This window comes from Pteropus alecto, unplaced genomic scaffold (assembly GCF_000325575.1).
Source record: "Pteropus alecto unplaced genomic scaffold, ASM32557v1 scaffold395, whole genome shotgun sequence".
Taxonomy (NCBI): Eukaryota; Metazoa; Chordata; class Mammalia; order Chiroptera; family Pteropodidae; genus Pteropus; species Pteropus alecto.
Genome location: NW_006438643.1, coordinates 381,061 through 395,088, shown reverse-complemented (window position 1 = coordinate 395,088; position 14,028 = coordinate 381,061). Strand labels below are relative to the sequence as shown.

At 44.3% G+C, this 14,028-nt stretch overlaps 2 protein-coding genes across 2 annotated transcripts in view; one reads left to right on the top strand and one right to left on the bottom strand.

Moving 5' to 3' along the window:
• Positions 1 to 12,472, bottom strand: part of FAM160A2 (family with sequence similarity 160 member A2) — a 23,190-nt gene extending 10,718 nt beyond the window's left edge. Inside the window, 6 exon segments of the mRNA XM_006915668.3 lie at positions 431 to 598; positions 805 to 891; positions 1,083 to 1,241; positions 1,583 to 2,221; positions 2,354 to 2,682; positions 12,344 to 12,472. Coding sequence (XP_006915730.1) covers positions 431 to 598; positions 805 to 891; positions 1,083 to 1,241; positions 1,583 to 2,221; positions 2,354 to 2,491 — 1,191 coding nt within the window. The 5' untranslated portion in view covers positions 2,492 to 2,682; positions 12,344 to 12,472.
• Positions 12,473 to 12,805: 333 nt separating this feature from the next.
• Positions 12,806 to 14,028, top strand: part of CNGA4 (cyclic nucleotide gated channel alpha 4) — an 8,810-nt gene continuing 7,587 nt past the window's right edge. Inside the window, exon 1 of the mRNA XM_025049461.1 lies at positions 12,806 to 13,187. The gene's annotated coding sequence lies outside the window, so the exon portion shown is untranslated. The remainder of the gene's footprint in view (positions 13,188 to 14,028) is intronic.

Here is a 14,028-nt window from a genome sequence, read left to right as displayed (position 1 = left end):
TCTGAAGGGGAGAAAAGGTAAACATACCAGTAGCAGCTGGGTCAGCTATCAAAGCAGACACAAAACCTAAAAAGGTAATATTGAGCCCCCAGAACAGGCCACAGAGCACTACACAATTGACAAGAACCTCAAGCCAATGCTACATTACAAGTGTAACACAACGGCAAAACCAATAGCCATGATGAGCAGCCAAAGTCATCCAGAAAAGGAAGCAGCGTTCTAGAGTCACATATTACAAAAGCAGGAGAATAGATTAAAATCTGTAGCCAAAAATGGTTAAAAGTTAAATACAAGAAAGAAAATGCCACCGAACTTTGAAGTGATTGCTGGAGACGAAGGCCAAAGAAGGGCAGTAACACCCTCCTAGAACAAAATTCAGAGAAAGAAGATGGCTCACCCAGGTAAGCCAGGACAGAGGTAGGGGCCATACCCGGGAGTTGCTGCCAATACGGGCAACGAGGGTGTCAAGGATGGTGTGGGTATCATGCCGGTGTAACAACAGGAATCGCAGGAAGGTACGGAGCAAGGCAGGCTCTGAGATACTCCGTAGGAAAAGTTCCAGATAGGCGGTACTGGCGATCATCTCCTCCGCAGAGGTCTGGACGAAGGGAAGGGAAAGTTTGGAAATTTAGGGCTTCCCTGCACATATACTGAGTCATTTTCCCTGAGTTCTAAGGAGGAACCAGGAGCGGACAAGGAAAAAGGGAAGAGCACATAGCCCACTGTCTCCCACATTGGTCTTGACATTGAGGTTACCACCCGTCAGCCTAATCCCCATTCCACCTTGTTACCCATGGCTCTCACCTTGTGCAGGGCAGGGCCCATGACAGGTACCAGGAACCCATTATGGATATAATCAACCAGCTGTTTCTGCACCAGAGGGTGAGCCACCTATAGGGGTACAAGAAAGAGGAAGGAGGATTGTGAAGAGGACCACTGTCTGGAAGGGAGTAGAATGGCACAGTACAAGCAGGCACCCTACACCCAAGATGACAGAATAGCAGAACTTCAGGACTGTACCACCTCCTACCCCATCTCCCCCAATATCCAAGGGCGAGACCTCCAGGGAACCTTAGTCTCACCTGAATGACTGCATTGCAGAACTCTAGAGAGCTCATGAAGAGCGCGAGGGCTGGCACTCCCAGCCAGTCCTCCCGTCGCAGGCAGTGCCAATCATCCCCTGGAACTTCAATCTTACGGGGCAGTGAGGAATACAGGGCACTCAGCCCTGTGGCCAGCACCTGGGAGTCATCCCCAAGGATAGGTTACCAAAGGCTCAGACAACATAAAAAAGGTGAAACAGGAAAGCTATTGACCCAGAGTTTTGATTGGAGTAGGAGGAGGAGGAGCTATTACCACAGCAAGTATTTAGTTACCCAATATGTCAAGCATTACCTGGGAACACTGGCCCATGAAGAGCCTTAGTACCTGCCCTACCCACGTAAGCTCACTCCAACTCTAGGCATGCTTTTAAACCCAGGAGGCTACTTCCTAAACAGAGAGGCCTAGTACATAGGCCCTCCACATTTCCTGTCCAGTGTCCACACACCATACCCTACCCCCCATCCCAGGAGGTGCTGACCGGGCAGAAGTAAGAGTGATCTGCGATGTAGCGGCCCACAGTGGGGCTCCCAGCTGACAGAGCCATAAGCAGGAGCAGGGCGTCACGAGCTTGCTGGCCCAGAGTACCCTCTCGATGGACGAAGGGAACAAGGCGAGAAAAGAGGAGGAGACGGGGGGCAGCTCCAGGCTCAGGAGGTGGCTGCAGGAAGAATTCAAGCAATGAAGGCTCCCGGGCCAGACACACACACAGCTGGCTGAGAAGAAGCACCAGGCCTTCATCCAGTGCTGGGCTACTGGGCACAGGACGGCCACAGGCATCCAGCAAGGTCAGCAGAGCCTCACGAACTGGACCATGCCGCAACAGTGGTTGGCGAGCTTCGCTCACCAGCATCTCAAATAGTTTTAGTTGCTCAGTACGCCGTTCCTCAACCCCATCTCCAAGCTCATCCCATTGAAGCTGCCATGCCAACACACGGGTTAGCAGATCCTCGTGTAGAGCAAACTCCAGAAGGGGCCCAGGGGCAGCGGGGGCTGAAGGGACCGCACGATCCTCTGCTAGCAGTGTCAACATCTGATAAGTATGGTTGCGCACAGCACTGAGATCATCTGCACCCCCAGGAGCTGCTCGAGGTCCTTGCCGCTCCAGGATTCGCACCACCTGGAAACACAGGACAGAAGATAGAAGGAATTTAAGATGATAAGGTGACTAAATGGAACGTTGAGAGAACACAGAAGGTTAAAAGGACTCGGGAAGCCACCAGACTAGGCCCTTTGCCATATAGTCTCCTACCTGGGACCAGTGATTCTTGAAGACCATGAGGCAGGTCTCAGGGTCGGCCATGACAGGGGTCTGCAGACTGGCCCCTTGAGGTACACGGTGCCCAGGGACCCGGGAGGCCAGTCTGCTCAGCCAGTTCATCCTCTCCATGAGGCAGGCTGGGCAGGGCCAGCGGCCAGAGGACCACACTCTGAGAACTTGCCAGCTGGAGGCTTTTTCCACTTATGTTTCTAGTCTGCTTCATCTGGTCTGTAGGAGCCAGTAGCTGGCCATGGAGCCAGAAGATATGCCAGGCTGGAGTGGCAGACCTAGAGGTTACTGACCAGTCCAGACTTGCAAATCTAATTCAAAAAGAAAGAAGAGATCAACAGAAGTTTGCCTCAATCCACTCCCCAGCAGGAAGAATTCAGAACCGCCACTCCACTGAAAATCCTACATGCATATGCACACAGTCAGCATCTTAAACTTAACATGGCTAAAACACAACTCATTTCTACCACCAAACCTACCATTTCTACCACCAAATCTATTACTCCTCCAGCCTTCTCCAACTCAATAAATATCAACATTCACCTACATGTTCAGGCCAAAAACCAGGATATCATCCTCATTTCTTCTTTTCCTTACTTCCAATTTCCAGTTCATCAGCAAACTCTATCATCTATACCCTCAAAACATGTCGTACTATTCCAATAGCTTCCAATCTGGTCTCCATGCTTCCAGCCTTGCCCCCTCTGAGAGTCTATCCTCCACACATCAACCAGAGTGGTAGTTTTAAAACCCAAATTACATTACATCTCTCCTCTGCTGAATATCCTTCAATGATTTCCTATCACACTAGTAATAATCCAAATCCCTTACCTTGGTCTATATAATCTAATCTGTATAACCTCCTACCATCCTCCTCATTTATACTTTACTCACAGATCTTTGTGAATACTTCCAGTTCCCTCTGCCTAGAATACTCTTCTCCTGATCTTCACGTTGCTCACATCACTCAGTGCTTTTCAAATGCCATCTCCTCAGAGAGGCCTTACCCAACAATTCTAAATAGCATGTCTTCCCACCTTCACTCTCTAGCTTCCTAATTCTACTTTCTTCTTAGCAGTTTTCACTTCTTGAAATTATTTGTCTATCTTCCCCACTAGAATGTAAGTTCATTGAGGGCAGGGTTTGTCTGTTTAATTTACTGTTGTATCTGCAGTATCTAGAGCAGTGCCCAAGGACTCAATAAATATTTGTTGAATACATGAATGGTTAAGTGAATGAATGAATGAATGAATAAATAAATGAACAAATGAATAATGAAGAAACACAGTCTTGATATGACTCCAGCCCTCTGGGACTGCTGAGGAAAAAATTTTGTTCTGCCTATCACAGGTCCCTCCCTAGAAGCCCATCCAGTAGGATATGGGCAAATAAACCCTTAACTGCCTGAATATTCTGAAGAGGTGGAAATCCAGGGCCAACCAAAAGAGCAGAACGATTTTCATTCTAGGGATACACTCCCAAATACACACATAGACCCCACTCCTGTCAGATACACCCAACACTCATTCCCGGGAACTTGACATGACACCCTCTCAGAGAAAGGGAAAAGTACCAAAATAGTTGTTGGCTCACAGTTCCTTCTCCATCACACACACCACCCCCTCAGCAGTATTGTCTCTCGAGAATGCAAAAACTTCAGAGGAAAGGTGTGGTTCAGTTGTCCTTCCTTTTTATACTCAACAAGGGCGAAAGAAACCCAGAGACCTGGCAACAGCCCCACACTTTGCCATTGGGTTATATTAACCACCATTCCCTTTCACCCAGATACTCTCACCATTACCAGCTCACAACTAAAGAAATGTAGCAACTATGCTTAAGGAAATCTATAGCAGCGGTCTCCAACCTTTTTTGGACCAGGGACGAATACTCCTATGAAAATCTAATGCCTGATTATCTGAGATAGAGCTGAGGTGGTGATGCTAGCACTGGGGGGCGGCTGCAAATACAAATGAAGCCTCACCCACGCACCTGGACCGCTCACCTGCCACTCACCTCCTGCTGTGTGGCCCAGTTCCTAACAGGCCATGGACCAGTACAGTTCTACAGCCCAGGGAGTTGAGGACCCCTGCTCTACAAAACAGGGGCAGTCTTATAAAGGGTGGAGCCAGTCCTAAATAGAAGACATGGCTCACTCATTAACTCAATGTACATCCATACTGATAAAGTACTGGGCACTGTGCTATGTAAGCACTAGAAATGTGAAGATGGATAAACAGCTAGGGGGAGCAAAAACAATAACACCAATAAATATTATAAACAGAAGTATTTACAAAAGTGTCATGGAGGCATGAAAGGAAAGCAACTAGTTCTGCCTGGGAGACTATAAGAGAATTTCAGGAAGGAGGTAATATCTGGGAGACTATGAGAGAATTTCAGGAAGGAGGTAAAGATTTAACGACTTAAATCTTTAACAATGATGTACTGGTCACAGAGAGCAAAGGGAAAGGCTTTCTTCATATTAAAAACAGTATGTACAAATATACGGTACTATGAAAGAACATAACAAATTTGAAGAAAACTTGCGAGTTTCTGGTGGCTTACAGACTATTTAGAGGAGAGAGATACGATACTGAGTTGAAGGGTAAATATGGGTGAAGGTTATAAATATCACTGAATATCATGCTAAGGAGTTTGGGTTTTATCTTACTGACACTCTGGAGCTAAACAAGGTTTTCAAACAAGGAAATGACAAGATCAAACTTGCCTTTAAAAATACGTCAGATGGAAGTATAAGGTGGAACAGAGACACACATGGCAGTGGACAATTATAAGAACCTGTTTCAACGGTCTATTTTAAAGGAGGGGAAAAAAGGATGTCATGACCTAATGTGGTAAGAAGAGGATTAGAAAAGATAAATCTGAGATTCACCTTTATCTTAGCATGTCCCATGTGATACTGAAATTATTTACACCTGTTAATATCTCTGCCATTAATAACCTCCTTGACAAAAGTGACCGTATCATTCATTCCTCTTTGAAATTCAGTGGCAACATAGTGCCTGGCATTCGAAAATACTTGTAGAGCTGAATGATGAATTAAAAATAATTGTAACAGCTAACATATACTGAGCACTTACTATACGCCAGGCTCTATTCTAAGCCATACATGTAGTAGCTCATTTAACCCTCATAAAAACCCTAGAGGTACTATAATCTCCATTTTACACATGAGGAAATCAAAGCTTAGAAAGGTTAAATTGTCAATGTTAGGCAGCTAGTAAGTACAAGGCTGAGATGAAAAAGCAGATAACCTGCCTCTGGATTTAACTTAATCATGAAATATAAACAACAAGACCTGATAAATGAATGGAGGATAACAGAAGATAATATGAAATATAGGAGATTCAGTAAAAGATAATGCCATTAACAGACTAGGAACATATAACAAAGGGAATTGTGTTTTAGAAAAGAGAATTAGTACATGTTAAGTTCTGAGATACCTATAGGATATCCATGTTGTCCAGAAAGCAAGTAAAATTATTATAATTGAGGTTAAGAGTGAAATCAAGACTAGAGATATAAGTCCAGGAGTCACCAGCTTATAAGTGATAGATGAAGCTATGGAAGTAGACGGAATCATTCAAAGAGATCAGCAGATCATGAAAGGAGCTGAGGGTGACATCCTGGGATTTAGGAAAGCAAAGAAGGAGAAGTCTTTAAAGAAAACTGTGAAGTTAGGCAGAGACGGAAGGAGAAATCCAAGAAATTGTGGTAATCTAGAAATCAAGAGGAAAAAAAGTGTCCAGTAACTGGAGGTTGCCCATAGTATATACTCTACAGAGAGATTAAGTAGAATGAATACTGAAAATAGTCAGTTTTAGCACTCAAGTTTTAGATAAACTTAGGAAAGTAACTGGTTAAAGAATGACTAGGAGCCAAAGATGAGTAAGATGGAATTTCAGGAAATTCATTAATATACGGAAGGAGGAAATAAGACAATGGTTTAAAGAAACTGAGAGAGGTAACAGAGAGTCAAGACACAGAGTTTTATTGTTTGGTGTTGTTTTGTTTCAGGATGGGGAGCTTCAAGGGTGTTTGTCAAGTCAAGGGAAAAAATCTGAAGAAAGTAATATATTATGGGTAAATAAGATATGGATAACTGACAGAAAAATAACGTATACCACATTCACTAAGAAAGTAGGACAATAAAAAGTAAAAGATGGGTGGCACTTCACGTAAATCCAAAATCTGAAAGAGGGAAGCTAATATCCACCACTACCACCCCCATCCAACCTTCCCTCCCTCACTGACCCAAGAGAGTAGGGGTAGGGGGAAAAGAGAAGTGGTGAGAAAGTGATACAGCCACAGAATGGAGAATGAGTCCACAGAATGGATTCAGTCATCCGGTCATTCATACATGGTTTCCTTCAAACCATCTAACACAGTCATGCAGACAATTAGCTATCAGCAGCAGGGATGCACTGGAAAAGGTACTTACTCGTCTGCCCAAATACTTACAGTCCCAGGTAGACATGGGCTGGAAAAGGCAAAGCCAACAGCTGAGAGTCCTGGTAAAGTCTCCTGTTACTAGCCCTCTCATCGTTATTAACCCCGGGATACTGCATCATCCCTTGTTGGATTCCTTAAACTCTGTCTATATCTCTGTCAGTATTACACCTTTATTAAATTTTTCCCAAGCCTAATTTGTGCCATCTGCTACCTGCAGAGACCCTGACTGACACAAGAGAATTATTGTTTAGAGAACGTTTTCTCAATCACATCACATTTGAAGACTGAAAACAAATAGAGGTCCTAAGGCCAAGCAAGAGAAACACAAAGAAGTGAGATAAAACATGACTTCTGGGGTCCCTCAGAGACTCGAATCTCAGTCCATAATTTTCCATATGTGTGACCTTAAATAAATCATTTCACACATTGGAGCCTCAGTTTTCTGATTTATAAATTTCTCATGAAATAAGTATTGTTACTATTTTAAAAATTAAATAAGATTACCTATGTAACACTCCAGGCATAAAATAGGAGCTCTGTAAATGACATTTACCTTTTTCCCACTTCCCTCTCCTGATCCTGTTTGACCAAGGTGCCCTTCTGGAGTCCCTCAAACAGAGGGACTGAGAAGATCTAATCTGCTCTAACATGTTCATCCTCACTTCACACTCATACCCCAGTGAGCTCCAATCTCAGCAAAGTAAGGCCTTAACACATCCAAAACTAAACTGTCTCCAGCTTCTAGACCTCAATTCCAAAGATTAACAAACCTACCTTGCAAAATACCTGGAATGCGCACTTCTATTACAGCTTGACTAACAAAGGACACTACTCACAGACCCAAGGGGGACTGGCCTCCAGTACCTTTCTTCATCCCCACCCCATCTCTTTTCAAAGACCTGAAGGACAAAAAGGCATGCTGGAATCAGTGTCTCAGAACCCAAAAGACAACACTTAATCTGGGCCCTGCTCATACACTGCAGAAACATAAGAGAAGACCATAGCTTGGTGTCCCTTATCACCTAGTTAGCCTCCCTCACTCCCTGTTAACCCTGCAAAGTTCAGAACAAGGCAAAGAATATTATGGAATCACCACCCTATTACTGTGCACCTTCCTTTCATAGCAAAGTCTGGAAAAATGTAGACCCCTTCTCAGATTTCCCTTCACACTAAGCCATGGGGAAAAAGAAGATGAATGATCTTTCAGATCCACAAGTAGCTAAGGTCAGACGTTCACCTTAGGGCCCAAAATACAGCCTTGCAGGCACACTCAGCAAGGTTGTTCACCACCCTCAGAACAGCAGCACAGGTCAGGAAGTGGCTCAGTCATTTATGAACCTTTGCCCTGGGAGAGGCAAAAAGAAGGAGGAAGCTGGGGGCAGAGATACACCTGCAACACCTACAGCAGACAGGGAGGAACCAGAATGACCTTCTAAGAACAGATCAAAAAAGTCCTAAGGTTTCTCTTTCTACAATGGCTCTTCCTAGGCAAAATGATTGATACTGATATAAGAGGCGTGGATGAACTGCTACCCTAAATACTGAAAGCAGAAAGATCAGATTAAAACCTCATAGAAATGTGAAAAATGGGGGGGAGGGAGGGGGGACGGGACTACCTCAAAGGAGCCTACCAACCTAGAGCTCAACTTACACATCTCCTCCCTTCTTGTCTATCCCTCAGCCTATATGTATTAGACAAATGGGATATCAGTATATGGTCTCCACTCACTCCCTCACCTCTCCCCAGTACCACCTCTGCTTCTTACAGGGACTCCTTCTATCTGACTCCAGCAGAGCCCTTGTAACTTACAACATGAACCCCAATCACACTTTACAACAATGAATCCCCATGGCACACACAGCTATTTCTATCCCTATTGGGTAAGGGTGACAAAGATGTCAAAGAAGAGGTGACACTGAACTAGATCTTAAAGATGAAGAAAGTTCACTGGGCAGAGAAGAAAAGGCATTCTGAATAAAGGAAGCAGCTATTACAAAGATTTCCAGGCTCAAAAATAGTAACAAGTTTGTTAGGGAACTGTGAACAATTGATTCAAGCTAGAACACAGAGTAGGGAGTGGCAGGAAATGAAGCTGGAGAGATGAGTTGAGGCCAAATGATGCCATATTAAAGAATTTGGATGCTGTCCTACAGAATACAAGAGCCAAAGTTTTTAAGCAGAGGAATTCCATGATCAGATTTGTATTTTTAGAAAGATCATTCCAGGGACAGACTAGAAGAGAGTAAGTTTGAAGGCAGGAGATTGTTGGGGGCAAGGGGGAACATTCAGATGAGAGATGAGGAGCAAATAAACTAAAGCTTTTAACAGTGAAGATGTAGCAGTGCAAGTGAAAAGAAGACAACAGAGAAGAAAATGTATTAAGATTTTAGTGACTGATTAAATGCGAGGGGTGAATGGGGCAGAAAGAATGGAAGATGACACTGAAGTCCTTGCCTGGATTGAGATGTGGCATATGATGCAAAAGCAGGCTTTCAGAGCAAAGACAATGAGTTCAGTTTTGGACATGTTAATTTTGCAATACCTGTGGAGATATATAGTAGATCACCAAACATTCATAACTGGAACATAGAAAGAGATTGAAACTAGATATAAGAAGTAATCACCTCATTATATTTTCATATTGCACACTGTCTCTCTAAATTGAAATTATCTTTTCATGTGTCTCTCTCTCCCAATCAGATTGAGAATTCCTTGAGACCTTGGAAGGCCATGTCTTATTTATCTCATAAAATGTGAGCATCACAAGGACAGACTATATACCAAAGAATTATATGCTAAATGAATGAATGAGTTAATACATGAATGAATTTGTTCTCTCAGTTCTTGGTAGAGTGCCTGGCACACAGCAGATATGGAATAAATGGTTACACACAGCAGTCCAAACATGTTTCTATCTCTACATCATCATCCTCATCTGTGTTTCATCTTCTCAGATCTAACACTGACTTATATGTCTTAAGTCAAAATCCATTATACTTAATGCACTACTATTTCAACGAGAAGTTCAGTATAGCAAACAACAAGCTTACCAAACCCAGTACTTTCTCCAGAATAACCAAGAATTTGGACAGTCCTGAAGAACCTTCTGACATGGGACTAGTCTCATTCTATCACTATCACGATGTGATCCAAGTATTATGTGTGTATACTTGTTCCTGTGTCATTTCCATAATACTAAACAGAATCCTCATCTCTCAACCCATCTTTAATCTTTTAGAAATATAACAATTACAAATCATAAAAAATGTTTTTTGCCAGTATAGTGTCCTCCGTGTCATCACGACCCCTCCTACACATCACGTACCTTTTAGTCCCCATCACCTTCACTCTCTATTACAAACTTTTTTTCTCCAAGTCACTCGCTCTCAGGAGACCAAACTTTGGGTTCAGCTTTGCCACTTTATCACTATGTGACCTCTGGCTTCTGCACTTGATTCCTCATCTATAAAATAAGAATTCCTGTCTTGCCTACTTCACAAGAGATCTATGTAAATCCAGTAAAACTTGAGATTGCTATGTAAAGCATAATGCTGTTCAGATGTCAGAAGTTATATAGAATTACTGTAATAAATGCATGCTTCCTCAACATAATACAATAGCCGTATCATCATCATTCTAAATTTCTGGATTGCATGAGCCATTAGAAATATTTTTTTAATTAAAAAATGAGGTTTATCTTTTATTTTAACAAATAAGATCATTTGTTTAAACCCACCATCTACTGTCACCATTATTTCATCAGTGGGAGAGCACTTTAACACCAAAATAATAGAAATAATCATCTTAGAATAAATTTCTTTATGGAAAACTCAAGTTCCATATGTTGTCTTTCCCTCCTTCCACCTTAGATGAATGAAAACTTTATCATGGACTGGCAACATTCTAGGCCCAGTGTTTAGGAATCACTGCTCTAAACCCTGTTATGATACATATAGGTTCCACAAAGTTCTGACCATCTGGCAGGTTGCCAAGGGTTCCACCAGTGTGAAAACTTGTTTGGCCTCCAGAGAGAAGCAATGAAAACATACCATAAACAGAACAGTAGTTGGCTCTGACGCTGAGACTCTGGAACAGAATGGAAACTTGGGCTGCTCCTAATTCTCAGATAAACGTCTGGATAGAAAAGGCCTAACTCTTCCCCTGAGGCTGGGGAAGGTGTCTAGGCTCTGTGGCAGACTGTCAGCAGAGAGGAAAATTTAATGGTGTGAAAGTAGCCATTATCACTGAGTGTCAGCCCAGCTTTCCAGAACTTTCAAAATTTTCATGTGCATGTTGGCTGGCAGGAAGATAGGAACCTGCAAAATGCTAATAAAGTGAACCCAATATCAAGTCGTGAAGGGAGGGATAAATTGCAGAGAGACAGTAAAAAACTTTTGGGGGTGGTAGGAAAGTTTGGTATCTTGAAAGCGGTGATGATTTCACAGATGTAAACAAAGTCAAAACTCATTGAACATGTATATTTCAAGTAAAAGCAGTTTACATAAATTTACCTCAATAAAGTGGTGTTTTAGAAAAATTAACTGTAAGAAAATGAGAGCAAAGCCATCCTGTTTAGGAGCCTAACTATAGTAACTGTATGCAACAACCCATGTTACTTTCATGAAAGTAGAATCAACAACTGAACGTGGTTAGTCCAATACAACCATCAAAGCCCCACAGCTCAGCATAGGTGAAGAGCAGCAGGAAAGTAAGGCTACCCAGAAGCAGGTGGAGAGAAAACAAACATAGGCAGTCATGGCCAAAAACCTCCATGAGAGGAACTATCTTCAAGTTTGCCATCTCAAGGAGGAACGTGAAGGAACGAGGGTCCCAGTTATTACTCTGTTGAAGACTACGGCTCCAAAATTTCATTATCGTAGTTAACTATCGCCAACGACGGTTTTTTTTTTTTGTTTTTTTTTTTGGTCCTCCAAAATATGTAGAGCGCATGGGAACAGAAGAGCCAAGTGCACAACACTTTCACCCATGCTGTCCTTCTCAGTCTAGAACTACTGCTCTCACTAGGCAGGACAGTGCACTGAGGCTTCGGAACCAACATCCAAGTCTCGCAACCCTCAGTCCTTCCTTCCATGCCCTGCCCTCAACTCTCTCATCAACTGACCACCAGCCCGCACGTTCCTGCCTTCGCTTTTTCCTCTCTCCTCCCCGCACGGGCCTTACTCACTCACTCGGGTCCCGAGGCTGTCTCTCATCCCTGCCCACGGCAGCCTCAGCCCCTCAGTAAATCGTGCTCGCAAGTCCCTTCCACTTGGTCCCTTGGAAGCGCCGCAGCCACTCAAACAAGCCAGCTCATTACTTGTCCACTCACCCTGAAGCTCCCACCCTGCTCCCCTACCTGAGACACCCACACCCGGCCCCTCGCCACAAGCAGTCTCTCAACCTGTCCCCTCGCAACCCATACAGTCACCAAATCTGGGGCCGTCGTGGCTCAGTCCTTCATGCCCACACGTGCCTTTCGGGACCCTCCGGCCCATACTTACTGTTCACTCACGGAACCCCCACCCTGACCAGGCCCAACCGCCGCGGATCCGCTAGGTAAGCTCAGGCCGCCGCCATCGCTTTTCAGGCGCACTAGCCGCGCCCCGCCCCGCGCCCCACGCAACCCGCGCCCCCGCGCACCACACGTAACCGCCCAGCGACGCACGACTGGGCAGTGGCGTGCCAGCTCATTGGCTGGGCCCGGCCAAAATCAGAGCGTCCATGCCTGTTTCCTGGCAACGACCGAGCGCCGGGGAGGGGTTGCTGACAGCCTTCCGAGCGAGGAGTACCGCCTCTTCCCCAGGTCCCGCCCCTTCGAGGTGTAAAACCACGCCCCTCAGCAGTACTCTAGCGAGTCACTGGGGAAGACCTCTGGGGAGGCGGAGGCCCGCGGGGGCGGGCGGAGCCTGAAGAGGAAAGGTCGAACCAGAGGGCAGAAGGCGGGACCTATGGAGGGACGCGACTTTAAGAGCCGAGAAAGACCCCCCGCCCAGGGCCGGGGCTTAAGAGAGAGATGGGGCTATTATAGACTAGTATGGAAGGGACCGGGCCACAGGCCCTGGGTGGTGCTTGGAATGAGAAAGTGGGCGTGGAATGGGCGAGGCTAGCACGAAAGGTGGATTTGAGGGGAGGAGTCAGTGAGTGGGCGGGGCCTTGAAAAGGAGGGGCCATAGAGAGATCTGACTGAGAACAAGACTAAGTCATTTTTGCTTCATCTGTGCTCACGGCTTGGATACTTGGACGACGACTGCTCCTCTGGACTCCTCAACACCTGCTGCCCTGTAATCCTTTGGACACTGTCTTATTCAGTCACTCAAGAACACAGAATAAGCACCTCCATATCAGGTGGGATTCCAAATCAACTAGAACTGGCCTCTGCCTTCCAGGACTTCAGCCCTTTAACCATACAGTTGCAACATAGTATCATAAGTACCATGAAGGAACGACACTTAGCATGACTTGTGTGTGGAGAGGATGAGGAGAAAAAAAGGCTCAGGGGCTTGGGGAAGCCTTCCAGGAGGAGATGATGTCTGAGCAGTCTTGTGAAACAAGCAAGAGTAAGATAAACTAAGAAAGATACAGAAGTTTCAGATAAGGTCTGTAGTTTAGTTGAAAGTATTGTATCCATGTTAATTCCCTGGTTTTGATCATCGTACTCTGGTTATATAAGATGATAACTGGGGAACATGGGTAAGAAGTTTACAAGAACTTTTCATACTGTTTTCGTAACTTATCCAAAAGCCTAAAATTAGTTCAAAAGAAAAAGTATTTAAAAAGGAAAGGAAATGGAAGTTTCAGTCTAAAAGATCAGCACATACCAAGGCAAGAAGAATGGACAACATGTAAGGGATGCTCTGGGAATTACAATTCGTACAGCTTGTCTTGAACCTAGGAAATATGCAGAGGAAACACTGTAAGGTGAGGCTGAAGACACCGACAGAGATCAGGTACCAAAGAATAATGACTGAAAATGAGCAGAGTGGGACTCTTGATGTGAGCGCTGGTTACATGGGTGTGTTCACTTTGTGAAATTCATCAAATTATATTTAAGAAATGTGTACTTTTCTATATGTATGTATGTTTGTTCTGGTTATTATGCTGTGTAACAAACCATCACACTTAGTAGTATAAAATAATGCCCAGTTGATTAAGCTCAGATAGTCTGAGAATTCTAACAAAACACAGC